This window comes from Alligator mississippiensis, chromosome 5 (assembly GCF_030867095.1).
Source record: "Alligator mississippiensis isolate rAllMis1 chromosome 5, rAllMis1, whole genome shotgun sequence".
Classification (NCBI taxonomy): Eukaryota; Metazoa; Chordata; order Crocodylia; family Alligatoridae; genus Alligator; species Alligator mississippiensis.
In genome coordinates this window covers 185,406,540-185,422,585 of record NC_081828.1, presented here as the reverse complement: position 1 = coordinate 185,422,585, position 16,046 = coordinate 185,406,540, and the positions used below count along the sequence as shown (strand labels likewise).

At 42.7% G+C, this 16,046-nt stretch overlaps 1 protein-coding gene across 8 annotated transcripts in view; it reads right to left on the bottom strand.

The window, feature by feature from the left end:
• MLLT10 (MLLT10 histone lysine methyltransferase DOT1L cofactor) overlaps positions 1 to 16,046 on the bottom strand; it is a 250,625-nt gene that overhangs the window by 45,168 nt on the left and 189,411 nt on the right. For all 8 annotated transcript variants that reach the window (XM_059729065.1, XM_059729064.1, XM_019497622.2 and 5 more), the window contains one exon: positions 1,720 to 1,898. In XM_059729065.1, coding sequence (XP_059585048.1) covers positions 1,720 to 1,898 — 179 coding nt within the window. The remainder of the gene's footprint in view (positions 1 to 1,719; positions 1,899 to 16,046) is intronic.

Sequence of the window (16,046 nt, the reverse complement as noted above, 5' to 3'; positions counted from 1 at the left end):
TGAGGCATATAAACCCTTCCACCACTGAAAAAATTGATATTCTAAGGTAGGGCTGACCAACTTGGGGGTTGCCCCTGCAGCCACAGACTCCCTGGGACCCAATATGCTATCCCTAGGGGCAGGGGCAGGAAGCTAAGGAGGGCAGGAGAGCTCAAAGATCCCCAAGAACTGCTGTGAGAGTGGTAGGAAGAGTGGCAGCCAGGAAGAAGTTTGCAGGCCAGGTGTTAGCCCTTCAGGGGCTGCAAGTCCAATGGCCCTGATTTAAGGGAAGACACAGACATCCACAGAATATTCTAATTAGGATTCCCAAATTCAGTTTTTGGGTTTAAAAGAGTATTAGTGGTTAGAGTAAAAAATCTACGGTAGCACTCTTGTGCACTCTTTCTTTTTTAAACACCGCTGAGTACTGACAACGTGAATATTTACTCACTGTTCTCAGAGTGCTACGTGAAGGAAAGACATGCAAAAAAATTATTTTCTATGGTCTTTAATCCTAAAGGCCATAAATCTTCTTCCCTCTTCCTCACCCCCAATGAAATCTACATTTTCCCTTCTTAAGTATCCTTGTTGTATAACTTCTAATTTATAACTATTGTTGTCAATATCTCCCTTTTTCTTCATTTATTAGTATGCTTATTTATTTATTTATTTTACTTATCCTTTAACTCACTTCTTGCTTAAACAGGATGTCTGTTTTAATAAATTCTGTCATGATTTCAGTTATATTTTAGGCCTCTCATGAAATAGACTGAAAACAACTTCCAGCTATCATTTATATTTAATTTTTCCCCTCACTCAGTTCTACTCACAATTGTTTTAGCTTTGGGAAACTATTGCTCTTAATATACATTATGCACAAAGATAGCAGTCTTGGTCTGACACTTCCCATTATGAGATACTGTTTTCAATTTCTTATAGCTTTGCCAGACTAACAATATAGGCTGGAATTTTCCATTTAGGTGCCTAACTTCAGCCAAAAGGGTTCAACCATTTCTGAGAATTATGCTAGAGAATAATAGGTTTACTCAAAGCTAACAGGCTACTTACCTACCATCCAGCAACAAAGTAGCGTAATAGTACCTACTGCAGCAACTATGCCAGGAGAACTGGTCCTCTGTCTTTTCCAGATACCAATGTAATTATCATCAAGTTATATAGTGCCAATATATATATTACCAATGTAATTTTCATCAAGTTATATAGTGCTAATAGGCTTTGTGTCTAGACCTAAGCAACCCTGCCTGGGTACAGGAACAATGAAAAGATAACAATCTTAACAACATCTACGATTCGTGCTGGTAAACATTCTGGAAATGATAAATGTTAAGGTAAACACATTTATACTGGCTGATCTGGGAACATTAAAATACTTGAATCATTAAAAAAAACAGATTATCATATCATCAAATGAAGGTTCATACAAACAATATAATTCACAATTCTATAGACAATAGTAACTATGAAAGGATTGTGTGTCAGGATTGATGAACAATGTTGCCAGGACTATGTTGTGGTTAAGAGGGCCAACAAGATCCTTGGATGTACAGAGAGGACTACTGAGTAGGGGCAAGGAGATGGTATTACTTCTGTCTACCATGTTGTTGAGACCTTTCCTGAAATAAGAGTACCTTGTTTTGGAGCAACCATTTCTATTATTCCCCATCTCTCTGAAAAGAAACGGTTAAAAAGAATATTGTTATTCATCTTGCAATGCTTTACCTGAGTTGCAGCAACAACAGTAGTTACAGAAGGTGTGGCTGAAGGCGACAAAGCTCCCACTTGCTGCAAGTGACTGGAAGCCTGCTGAGGTAAATGAGAACTGGAAACTGGAGTGCTAGATCCTGAACCAGATACTGCATTTGGAAATGATACTGCTACATCATTGCTGCTATAAATACCTGAAAAAATACAATAACATTTATATGAACTAACTTATGTTCATGACCAACAATATAAATTTGCTATAGAAAATGAAAGTGGAAGTTAATAAAAGGCTCAAATCAAGATTATTTAAATCAGACTACAGTGGCTGTCAAATTTTTAGACTCAAGGCACCCCTCAAAAAATACCAAGTGTTAGCTTCTACTCACTCTTTGCCCACAGAAAACTTATAAATTCTTCTGTTGCAAATAACTCAGAAAGAGAACAACAGACCCAAAGTTTTTGATACTAAGGATTCCTATTTAAAATCTTTGGGTTTACTTTGTGAATCATGCACAGGTGTTTGCACACATAATGGTGCTAATATTGTACAGTACTCTGCAGTAACCTTACAAGGATCTCATAGAACAGCAGGCTGCGGTGGCACCCCGGATGAGAATCACTGCTCTAAATTCTAGATGATTTCACTGATTCAGTTATAAATATTACTAAAATGTACATGATAAATCAAACTAAATTTGTGCACAGTACAGAATGGTATATGTATAACAGTACAATTTACTGCTAAAATGTTTGCCTTCTACTGAATCTGCAATCTGTCTAGTACTTCAGTAAGCTACAGTAAAAGGATAAATTTGTTTCATAAGAGTGCAACAAAGTGAACAAATTAAAAATAATTTTCTGAAATTAAAACAACCATCCTTGTACTATAATTTTTTTTTTAAATGGTAAGTGAATTCTTGAAGTTAAAAGGAATTTCCTATTCATTTTTTTAATAGAATTAACAGCAATTCTGAGAACAAAGTGGTTAGATTTGCTAAGAGAAGTAAATGGTTGACAGAATGGTAAATGGTTGATAGAACTGATAAAATGAATAAAGAAAGAATAAAAAATGAATAAAGAAAGAATCAAGGGGAGAATATTTAACTTCTGGGATTTTTAAATATGGTACAATATATGTCAAGGCCTGAAGCTGTGGAGAACCCAAAGGTTATGCAAGAGACTGGCAAAAGTGAAAAATAGACTGGGATTTGAAAAAGCAGAAAAACCTGACATTCTCTTTCAGTCTACGAATGAAAATGAAGAGGGAGAGGACAAGATCTATTACTTTAGTCTGAAGGACACCTAAGTAACACAGGAGACTGTCACTGTCAAGAGATTTAGGTGAAAAGGAACTTATCTTTCCATTACTTTGACTTAAACATATCTGAAAATTTTCCAAGGCTATCTTGAAATAGCCAATTTAATTTAATGATTCCTCATAATCCTCTCTTCCATAAATGGTTGTAAAAGTGATATATTTTTTATAAAAGTTTACATATCCAGACAAAACATAGTCTCTTATTTTTGTTTGATAAATTATGCTGTTTTGCATGTTTAATTAAATTCCAGTTCCCATCCTTAAACAGCTGCTTGTTATAAAAATCATGAGCAAGGGCTAATTATCTAGTAAACAGATCAAGCAAATAAATTCACAACTTTGTAATATATTAAAGTAGTTAAGAATCTAAAATTAAGATCTATAATTGCTTAAATAAATGTATACAGGTACAGTGTACCCACAGAATAAAAAGGTATCAAATCTAGCAAGAAGGCTCTATTTGGTTGTAAATCAATGTTTTAATGTTAATAAATAAGAATGCAGATCTTTAGAAAATAACTTAAATACAATTAGAAAAGTTGATTAAAATCAACAATTAAAAACCAATGTTTTCCACTTAATGATTCAAATCACGATTTAAATAGCTGATTTAAATCAATCTACTCTGACAGTTGATTATGTTAATGTTTTACCCAGGCTCAAGCTTTAATAGTTTGAATAGGAAGAGTCCACACACTGATGATAAACTACTGTTTCTGTCTATCTACACATGAATTATAAGTCCTAGAAATCATGTGGACCCAGTACTGTGCAGAGGACACCCCTCAAGCATACAAAAAGTGGGCACTAAGATACAAGCAGTGGTGTGCCTTTCTTTTTTCCTGGTCACTCCATGTGGCCTTGAAGAAGAACTGCAGTATACCTTCTCTCTTCTTTTTTTTTTTTTTTTAAGCAAAGACCTTCAGACATTCAGGGAACTTTCTACAGTTTTGACTTGACTTTCTCTGCCCTAGGCTGATTGGCTGTTTGCTCCAGCCCTCCCACCCCTGTGTAATTAGTTCATTACAAAGCAAAACCAAAGGAGGAGTTGGTACTGTGGCAGTTCCCACCCAAGAGTTTACTGCTTAGAACACTGGCCCAGGAAAGATTCCTGAGCTATATGACCTCCTCACCCTGCAAGGACTAAAATTCACAGCTCTCACTTCCTAGAACCATGCCCTAACCACCAGGTTGTGGGCTAGCTGTATGGGAACCCCTTCTACACCTCCAGTTGAAGCTGACCTGGTAGTCAACCATGAAGCAAGATTCATGGAGCCGAAAAGAGGGATGAGGGAGCCTGACTCTATACAGCCCAGTGAAGTGGTATGAGAGACCTAACTTCAGGTCCCTACTACCAGGATTCTTTCTGCTTTTTAACCAATGTTAGTTTATTTAACGTGGAGTGCATAAACAGGCCTGGCAGCAGAGAATAAAACTGCAAGCAGACTGTTAATGCAAGCAAACTGTTAATGCATATGGAGTGACAAACTTTAATTTTATTAAAACACCAGTAATAGTTTAATTTGCCAAAGAAGCAAGTGTAGGCTTTATAACAAAGTAAAGCTTTCCTACTTGTTGATGCTGCAAAATATGAAAGGGAGATGGCCTCTCTCCCAGTATATTGTTAAAGCCTTAAAAGAGCCTGAGCGTGATATCTTTACATTGACTACTGCCTTACTCCCTGAGAAGTCCCACTGACTCCACTGCGACTAGCTGTACAGTAAGTTACTTTATCATGAGAGTGAGGGAAGGAAATCTGGCTCCTAATTTGCAGATCAACCCTTGAGTTACGCAGCATTTCAAACACAACTGTATGAAATCCATATGAAAATAGTCTTTGTTAATTAAAAAAAACCTCTAAAAACATCTGGAACACATTAAACCACCATGCTGTTTTTTGGGGGGCAGATAAATATATCAATGCCTAAATCAGCAGATGGTAATAATGAAGGACCTGGAAAAAAATAAGCATAAAAACCATGGGGCTTGGAGGAGAATGCTAAAATAGGTGAAAAAGCAGATACATAACACATACAAGCCAAAATTTATGGAAAGCTAAATATCACTGGGTTGTGACAAAGATTAAATTTCCACAAAATATATGTAAGTTTCTGATACAGGGAGTCATCTTGGGAGAAGGTGTAGAAGCTTATAAATTGACTTCCTGCACATGCGTAACTGTTCAACTACTGAGGTCCACTGCATGGAAGCACAAAATGCAAAACTTTGTCCAAAAAGTTATTATTAGTAGTTATTCATCAAAATAACACAACACAAAAGTTTGATTGCTTCCACAGTTGCTAAACATGGCTTCATGTTACAGTTAGTCCAAAAAGACCTCTGAGGAAGGCTAGAAGTGGCCTTATTTTTGCATCAGCTATGCTATTGGAGCAAGATTTTATAGAAGCAATGGCAAGAATGTGCCTCAGAAGTGCCTACATAAAGCAAGGTTGTTTTTGTTTTTGTTTTTTTACCACATGTGTTACATGGGTCAACTGGCAAGTTTGTAACAGAGTGTGAAAGTAACAAAAACTAGCTATGCCAGATGTTAAACCTCTACTCTCTTTCCTAACTATCAGTAGTGCATTTGGAATCATGATTAGCTAACTACAGCCCACAATAAGTTTAACAATGATGTTGATCAAAACAATCATATTCAAATAAGAAATTGATGCAAGCTGATCATGCAACAATTTGAAGCTGCTGTATAATACAACAATTAATGTGAACCATTAAAATGGCAGGCAGGTCAAGTTGAGGCTCACACTGTTCATAGACCCATAGAAAATTAGGATTGGAAGGGACCTCAGAAGGTCATCTAGTTCAACCCTCAAAGCAGGAACATCCCCAATCATATCATCGCATCCAATGCTCTGTCTAGCTGGGACTTAAAAACATCCAAGAATGGAGAGATTCCACAACCTCTCTGGGTAACCTGTTCCAATGCTTTACTACCCTCCTACTAAGAAAGTTTTTCCTAATATCTAAGCTAAACTTCTTTTGCTATAACGAGACCATTGCTCCTTGTACCATCGTCTGCCACCACTGAGAACGGTCTAGCTCAGGGTTGGGCAAAATGCGGCCCGGGGGCTGGATGCGGCTCACCAGGCCATTCTATCCGGCCCACAGGGCCCCTAAAAAATTTAGAAAATTAATATTTATCTGCCCTGAGCTGCCTGTCATGCAGCCCTCGATGGCTTGCCAAAACTCAGTAAGCGGCCCTTTGCCCAAAATAACTGCCTGCCCCTGGTCTAGCTCTATCCTTTTTGCAACCATCCTTCAGGTAGCTGAAGGCTGCTATCACAAGTCCCCACACAGTCTTCTCTTTTCCAGTTCCCTCAGCCTCTCCTCAAATGTCATTGAGCCAGTTTTCTATCCACCTTAAAATCCATTCATCCAACCCATACTTCCTTAGTTTGTTTGGGAGAATGCAATGGGAAACCATATAAAAGTCTTGCTACAGTCAAGATATATCACATCCACTGCTCCCTCCACATCCATAGAAGGCTGGTCAGGCATGACTTGCCCTTGGTGCATTCATGCTGACTGTTCCTAATCACCTTTTCCTCCAAGTGCTTAGAAATGGATTCCTTGAGGAATCCATGATCTTTCCAGGGACTGAGGTGAGGCTGACCAGCCTGTAGTTCCCCAGATCCTTCTCCTTCCCTTTCTTAAAGTTGTGCCCTTTTCCAATAATCTGGAACCTCTCCCAATCACCATGAGTTTTCAAAGATAATGGCCAATGGCTCTGAAATCACATTGGCCAATTCCCTCAGTACCACTGGGTGCATCGCATCTGATCCCATGGACATGTACACATCCAACTTTTCTACATAGTCCCTAACATGTTTTTTTCCCCAATGTTGGCTGGTCTCCTTCTCCCCAGACTGTGCTGCCAAGTGCTGTAGTCTGGAAGCTGACCTGGCCTGTGAAGACTGAAATAAAAAAAGGCATCGAGCACTTCAGCCTTTTCCGCATCATCTGTCACTAGGCTGCCTCCCCCATTTAGTAAGGGACCACCAACTCTTTCCCTGATCTTTCTCTTGTCGCTGACATACTTTTAGAAACTCTTCTTGTTATCCTACCCTTGCTAAGTGCAACTCCAATTGCTCTTTGGCCTTCTGGATTTCATACCTGCATACCCAAGCAAGATGCTTATACTCCTCCCTAGTCATTTGTCCAAGTTCACACTTCTTGTAAACTTGTTGACCCACACTACAGTCATCATAGCATTATAGAAAAATAGGAGTGAAAGGAACCTTATGATGTCATCTAGTCTAGCCCTTTGCTAACCTGCTCTTAAAACTTTCCCAGAGTGGATATTCGAGAAACCTCTCTAGGTGGCCTGTTCCAATGCTCATAGCATGGATGTTCATCCTAATCTGTAGCATAAAACTTCCTGTACAGTTTGACTACAGTTTGAAGCCATTGCTCCTACTCTTGTCCCATCCTATTTATAATCGCCCTTCAGGCATTTGAAGATGTTTATCAAATCCCCCCCTCCCCTAAACTTCTTCAGACTAAACAGTCAATCCTCATTCTTTCAGCCTTTTCAAGGCATTTTCAAGGCCTTGAATCATTTTTGTTGCTCTGAACTGGACTCTGTTCACATCTGTCTTAAAGTGGAGGACCCAAAACTGGACAGAATGCTCTAGCTGAGGCATTACCAGTGCTAAGCACAGTAAAAGAATTGCTTCCCTTGACTTGCAACTGACATTCCTGTTAATGCAATCCAAGATGCTGTTGGCTTGTTTTTTGTTTTTTTTTTGCACAACAAGAGCACACTGTGGGCTCATATTCAGGTTATGATCCACTGTAACCCCAAGATTCTTCTCTGTAATACCACACCCTAGCCAATCAATCCTCAGTCTGTACTTGTGCATGCAATTATCCCGTCCCAAATGCAGGGTGGAACTGGTTAAGAATATGAAGGTGGAAGATGACTTGGGTGAGAATGACCATGAAATGATATGAATTCAAGATCCTAAGGGGAGGAAAAAAGGAGAGCAGCAGAATAAAGACACTTGACTTAAAAAAAGCAAACTTTAAAACAGACGTGGACAGATCAGAAAGAGTCCTGTCAGCTCCAGGGTCTCTGGGTCCCTGCTGCACGTGAAGTGCAGTCGGGTCTCAAAACGCTGTCAGATGCAGGGAACCTCAGTCTGGGCTGCATGTGGTCCTTATGGCTGGAAGCCCCTTCAAAGGGGGCAAAGGGGGCTCCCAGCCATGGAGGCCTGCTTCTTGCTGCTGCAGGAAGAGCCCAGGATTGGGTTCCACCTACACTGGCCATAAGGTGCGATTGGACTTAATGCACAATCCCGCAATCGCACCTCCTGCCATGTATGTATGGCATGGCAGGAGGTGTGACTGTGTGGATCACACATTAGATCCAATCACACCTTTACCTGCACATTCAGATAGGGCCTAAGATGCAAATCTACCTTGCCTTCTATTGTACTAGGACTTCTCATTTTTTCTGAATAAAAATTCCCCATACTTTTCACATTATTTCAGATAACTGATTACACTAATTTCTCCCTGAGAACTAAGGCTGACACACTTTTACTTCCTCTTACTAGGTTTTTATCCAAGGTCCTTCACTCTTAACAGATCTCTGTGATGCTATTCTGCATGTCAAACAGATATGCCTATATTTAAAAGCTTGAATTATTTACTGCATTTATTTCAAAAGACATTTCTGATTTTACAATTTCAATCATAAAGGCTCAGTTTGAAAAATTTCAAACTTTTGCTGATGACTAAGGCAAGAGTAAGCTATTTTGGAGATATCTTTCATATACACTAGATTGACAGTGCATTTTATAGGTACTCATGTCGTTTTATGACACGAGTATTCTTTGGAAGATCAAGACAGAGAACTTTACAGACAGGCGAATATAATCATTGCACTCAACATCGTTATTCCTACCCCAAGATGATAATTTGTTTGAGTATTTGCAATAATTCTGTAGTGGAATTACCAGTAATGAAGGATAATCCTGCTTCTTAATAATGAAGAATGTTGATGAGCTAAAAAATTTCTGGTTTTTAGAAAAAATGCATGTGGTTTCTATGCTTTTATCTCACATTGCAACATCTTTTGAAATACATTGATTGCATCACAATGTACACATTGAAAATATATTTGTCCACTTCCCACATGTATGGAATATGGGAAATTAAGACTACACTTTGACAATAGTTGCCTCTAAAATTACAATTAAATATTAAACACATCATAAGTAGTAAGTCAATTACATATTTAACAAATATTTTAGACCACATCCCTATTAGTATACCTTCTCTTTTACCACTGTAGTAACAAGAGAGGGGATGTTCACAATTAACTTAGGAAACAAAAACTGTTTGTGGAAGGAGAGTGGGCACCCAGCATCACATGAAAGTAGCAGAAGATTATTCAAGCAGTATTTTGGATGATCATATCTAAAAATCATAAGTTGACTGACACTCACTCTAATCAACTCTTAGGCTAGGGATAGAAGTTACACACAAACCAATTTAAGTGATCAGAAACTGGTTTAAACCTGTAACAACAGAAATCCAGTGCACATAAACCAGCTTCAAAATGGCTGAAACCTGCTTAAGATAAACCTGGTTGAATGTAGTATCAGATTTAACTGATTTGGGTCAAACCGGTTTATGAAACTTCCAGCCCAGACCCCTTCCTGGTTCAAGTTAAATCAGAGTCCCCCAGCATCCCAGTATGCTTTGCAGCCCTAGGCTGGGCTGGACTGTCTACTCCAGAGAGCAGGGCTGTCCCTGCCCCTCTGCTCCCTAGCTGGAGCAGTGAGGGCTGGCTCCGCTCCCTCCTCCCTCCCAGCCCCCAGCAAACCCCTGCTAGAGTCTGGGGCCAGGGCCAGGGGTTAACTTCCCTTCCCCCGAGTACAGAGCTGCCCTGTTCTGCTAAAACCTTACTGCTGGCTGCAAATGTGGACTACAAGTCCCAGAGGCACCTGGAAGCAGGAAGAGAAAGTGATGAGCAACCCTGCAAAGTCCTACTGTTGTGAATCTGGACTGCAGATGCCAGAGACCTCAGGGGCAGCAGGAAGAAGCAGCGAATACACAGCCTATGCTGGATAGGTGCCAGAGAGCCATGCTCTAGCGCCCCCCAGCTTCTGGCCTGAGCCACTGCAGGCATGTGGCTGCATTTCCTGAATCACAAGCAAATGTCAGTTCATTTGCATATTTATTCCATTTTTGCAGCTTAAACTAACCTGCAGACTGAATCAAGCTTTGGGCTTTTTGACTGTCTGTACTTAGCCTCAATGAACATTTTAACTGATTTCAGAATTATGTATTATTATTATTATTATAGTATAAGTTCTGTCTAAGTCATACGGTTGCTGCTGGCAAAGACTTTTTTATGCTGAATATGGACAAAACTTTTTGAAGGACAAATTAAATCAAACACTAAAAAAAATTAAACCCCTACCATAAAAATCCAAGGCAGAACAATTACCTTTAAGACAATTACATCAGCAACAGTAATTTATTTTAATACAAGTCTACAGCTTGAAAATTGGGAAGATCTCATTTCATTGTGTGACAAGGAATTTGTTTTGGTTGGGAGTTTTTTGTGCTACCCTATGAACAAAGGAGGCAGGATGTCATTTCAGATACAGGAATAAAGAATCTCCCAAAACATTCTCCCCAAGAAAACTGATTTGAGAAAGGAAGATCCTGCAACTGAATTATAATCTTCAAAAAAAACTACATATCAAGTCCCTTAACAACTGTTAACAATTTAACAAATAACACCAACAAAAACATTCTAAGATATCCTGGGGGAAACTGGACTGAGGGTGAAAGAGCTACAGGTCATTTATCTCAAGGACCCAGAAAATCTACACTCCTATAATACTTAAACAAATTATTGTCAGTATTGAATATCCACATGAATAAAAATAACTAGGCTTTCTGAAAATATAAGGGTTTTGCTGCTTCATAAAGGTCCAGTGTGTAAGAACTGCAGAACTGACACCTCAAAACCTCATGATTCCAGCTGGACAGAAAGTCCTTGGGAGTGCTCAGAAAAAAAATGCAATTCTCCGTGAGAAAATTAGAAATGATCTGTATCGATACAGATAGTTTCTGATACCATTACATTTAGCCATCCCCATTAGCCAAGAATAGTATTTTGAACTTGATCCTGCACCCATTGAAATTTACAGTAAAGCCCCCACTGACTTCCACAGTGCAGAACCAGGACATTGTTGAGGCACTGCAGATCGATACATACTAATTTAGTAACTGAAAATAAGCTCTCCTAACAATGAATGAATCCTTCCACCACACTGGACTTACTGGACTTACCAGCTGGAGGCAGCTATATCGAAAAAATCAGATCCGTATTGGCCAATATGCCTCCTTAAATATCAGGTATTGGTATCCACCCCAAAAATCTCTATCAGTGCACCCCTACTAATAACCAATCTAAATTTATTTTGTTGCAATTTAAGATCATGGCTCTTTGCCCTGTCCTCTAGCTACAGAGAATGGTCTACCTCCATTCTCTGTATAACCAACCTTTCCGGTATTTAAAGAATATTATCAAATCCCCCTTCAGTCTTGCCTTGTCCAAACTGAATAATCCTAGTTCTTTCAGCCTTTCCTCAAAAATCATGTTTCCTAAACTACTAATAATTTTTGTTACTCTCTGCTGGACTCCTTTTAATTCTTCCATGTCTTTCTTGAAGAGTGATGCACAAAACCAGACACGGTACTCCTTGTGAGGCCTCATCAATGCAGAATAGAGGGGAAGAACGACTTCCTTTAACTTTCAAGTGATGTTCTTACTAATATAGCCATAACGTTACGGGGTTTTTTTTTGCAAATAGAACACCGTTGGTTCATATTCAGTTTACAATTCGCTATGTGCCCTACATCCTTTTCTGCAGTACTTCTCAGTGGGTATGTCTACACATGCACTTTTCATGTACATCATCCCAATGTAAGGCGCATTAAGGACATGCGTCTACAAGTGCACACCTTTAAAAAGGTGATTTTAGGCTATTCAAGCATAAAGCAGATATCAAATGTATGTGCAAATAGCTAAGTCGCTTTAGTGAACATGTAGACGCACTAATGTGCATTAACGCGGTGTATGTCCATTGACTTGGAACTAACTTTAGTCCCAAGTTGGTCCACACACCCACATTAATAAACATGCACGTGTAGACATGCACCTAAATCACCTTAAAGAGCATTAGACTAATGTCACAGATTTCACAAACATTAGGGGTAGAAGGGACCTCGCGAGATCACTGGGTTCAGCCCCCTGCCCAAGGGGCAGGAAGTCAGCTGGGGTCAGATCACCCCAGCAAGATAAGCATGCAAGCATTTCTTAAAGGTATCCAGGGTAGGTGCTTCCAAAAGCTCAGACTCAGACGGCAAAGAAGTTTTTCCTTATGTCCAGTCTAAAACAGTCTTTCAGCAGTTTGTGACTGTTAGACCTTGTCTTCCTTTGGGATGCCCTGGTGAACAGAATTTTTTACACGTGCATTAAGTTTAGGCACACACAAAAGCACGGGTAGACACACCCAGTATATTCTTGAGAATAGCCTTTCCTTTAAATTGCTCCACTTTACCAAAATAAATCTATGAGATATTTCTATGAAGGCCTGTTTAAGGTCCATATGTATGTGAGTTTCATGAAAACTGTGATCCATTAGCATCAATTTGATTAGATCACTGCAACATGCTCTACATCTGGAACATAAAGATGGAACAGGTTCATTACACATGTCCCTGTGGGCCAGATCTGGCCCACAAGGCCATTCTATCCAGCCTGCAGGGCCCCTAAAAAATTTAGAAAATTAATATTAATCTGCCCTTGGTTCCTGTTAAAAATAACAGGAACCAAGGGCAGTAGGACCCAGGGGAAGCCCGGTGGGCTCCCACAACAGCAGGGCCCACCCAGCCCTGCTCCCCCAGCCAGAAGCCCCACGCGGGGCTTCTGGCCTGAGACCACATGGCTGCCCCATGCTAGAACCGCAGGTAAGGGGGAAGTGGGGAGAAGGGCAAGGGGGGACCCCGGGCAGGGAAGGAGCCCAGGGAAAAGCTGAGCGCGGGGTGGGAAAAGCGGCCCCTCACCCACCCCGTGCCCAGCACCCCGCGCTGCAGCCGCTTGAAGTCTACCTGGGGCTGCCTGTGCCTGCTCTGGACAGCCCCACGCAGGCTGAAAGCAGCTGCAGCAGGGAGTGCCAGCCATGGAGCAGGGACAGGGCTGCTTTACCACTCTCCCACACTCAGCTTTTCCCCAGGCTCCTTCCCGGTGCAGAGGAAAGCAGCCCCTCGCCTGCCCCATGGTCAGTTCACAGCCTATGTGGGGCTGTCCAGAGCAGGCACAGGCAACCCCACATGGGTTGTGAGTGGCTGCAGTGTGGGGTGCCAGGCACAGGGTGGGCAAGGGGCTGCTTTCCCCACCACGCTCAGCACCAGCTTCTAACCCGGCCCTGCTGTCAGCCTGGGCCCCATGCCAGCTCCAGGCTCGCCCATCAGGGCTGCGTGTGGCGACAGCAGCTGCAGCACCCCCCTCTTGTCATGCTGGGCAGCATTTGCCACTGCCACCTCTGGGCTGCCCAGAGTGCAAGCTACAGGCAGGCAGCAGCTGCTGCATGCAGCCCCGACGGGCGAGGCCAGAGCTGGCACGGGGCTCAGGCTGGCAGCGGGGCTGGGTCACAAGTTGGTGCTGCGTGCAGGGAAAAGCAGCCCCTCACTCACCCCGTGGCAAGCACCCTGCACTGTAGCTGCTCGCAGCCTGCGTAGGGCTACCTGTACCTGCTCCAGACAGCCCCATGTAGGCTGTGAATGGCTGCAGCAGGGAGCGCCAGCCACAGGGTGGGCGAGGAGCTGCTTTTCCCCGCACTCATGACCAGTATCTTCCCTGCTGGTGAGCAGGTGGTCCGGGCTGTGCGCTGCCCCCTGCCTGTACCGCGGGGGCTGGGGGGCACTGGGAGTGAGTGGGCGGGGAGCCAGCCAGAGTACGGGGTCCGCACCGGTGTTCCAGGGCCAGTGCTGGTGGGACCCAGAACAGGGCGGCAGGAGCGCAGGGTACCAGGCCAGCAAGGGCTCTATGCAATCAGGCCAGCTCCCTCCTCTCCCTGCTGGTGCAGCCCAGCCTGGCTCCACAGACCCCTGCAAGCTTGTGCCCCCGCTTTGGACCCCACCAGTGCTGGCCCTGGAACACTGGTCCCAAGATGGTGACCAGGGGACAGGGCACCTGTCAAGGGGTGGGACTACCCATGTGGCCCCCAATGGCCTGCCAAAGCTGGGTAAGCAGCCCTCCGCCTGAAATAATTGCCCACTCCTGATCTAGACCAAGGGTGCTCAACACCCAGCTCTAAGCCAAGTCTGCTCCTTGAATCCAAAATGGCAATGTGGAAGCAGTAACAGCATTAATTGCCACACCCTGCTACAAAATTTCTGGACCCATAGAGAGCCTTGCAGGATAAATAACATGGCCCTGCACATTAGATTGGGCACAAAGGGTTAGTTGCAGAGATAAGGCAGTGAGGGGCCCAATCCAAGGGTGTAGGGATGGACCAAGTCAGCGCAGGGCCCTATCCAGGCAAATAGGGCCAAGAGTATTGATAGAATTGAGTCATCATGGCGGCAGGTGACCAGTGGCCTCTCACAGGGGTCAGTGCTTGGACCAGCGCTCTTCAACATGTTCACTGATTATTTGGATTTGGGTAAGAAAAGCAAACTGGCAAAGTTCACTGACAACACCAAACTATGGGGAAGCATGGTCATGCTCTAAGGCAGACCAGCAGTACAGGCCAACCTGGACAGGCTTGTGAGATGGGCAGACCTCAACTGAATGTTGTTTAACACAGAACAATGTAAAGCGCTCCACCTGGGGAGAAATAATCCACAACACACTTAAAGGCTCGGTACTACTATGCTTGCCAGCACCACAACTGAACGAGACCTCGGTGTCATGACTGACAACAAAATGAACATGAGCCACCAATGTGATGCCATAGCTGGCAGAGCTAATCAAACACTGGCATGCATCCACCAAGGCATCTTGAGCAGGGCAAAGGATGTCATCCTCCCGCTCTACTTGGCCTTCGTGAGACCACAACAGGAGTACTGCATCCAGTTCTGGGTATCACACATCAAGAAGGATGTAGAGAAACTTGAGAGAATCCAAAGAAGGGAAACACGCATGATTAGAGGCCTAAAGACCAGGTCACATGAGGAGAAGCTGCAAGAGTTGGGTCTGTTCAGCCTGGAGAGGAGAAGACTCAGAGGGGACCTGGTGACAGCCTACAAGTATATCAGGGGCATACATTAGGGCTTGGGGGAACATCTATTCATCAAGGCCCCCACAAGGGAGGACAAGAAATAATGGGCACAAACTGATTGAAGATCGCTTCAGGCTTGACATAAGGAAAAACTTCTTTATAAGTCAAGTGCCAAAGGTTTGGAACAGGCTCCCCCCAGAGGTGGTACAGTCACCCACCCTGGCAATCTTCAAGAAGTGTCTTGTCGCCCATCTTGCTGGGGTCATCTGATCCCAGTGGTCTTTCCTGTCCAAGTGCAGGGAGGCTGGACCTGATGATCTGTAAGGTACCTTCCAGCCCCTAACAGCTATGAAACTATCCAATCCACAGGGCCAAGAGGTTGAGCACCAGTGGTCTAGAACACCTATTCCTCTAAGTGCAGAATTTAAGCTGTTGGTTCTGACCTACAGAGCCCTAAATAGCTTGAGACGTATCTATCTGACATCCCTTCCCCCAGAACACATCTCAGTGCCATAGTTTTGAGCAATGAAAGCTGGGTCCATCTTAAGGTATGGCCAAACGTACTTGTAGCCATTTCAAAAGGGGAGTGAGAGCTGCTGCGTGGCTGTGCACACCAGCTGTTACCGTTATGTCTGCATGATCTTGTAGCAATAGAAAACTAAAATGCCATCACTTTACTCCTGTATTAAGCCAGAGTTGGAGCAGCTTTGCTACACAAACTGCTACAGAATCATGCAGATATAGTAGTTGTA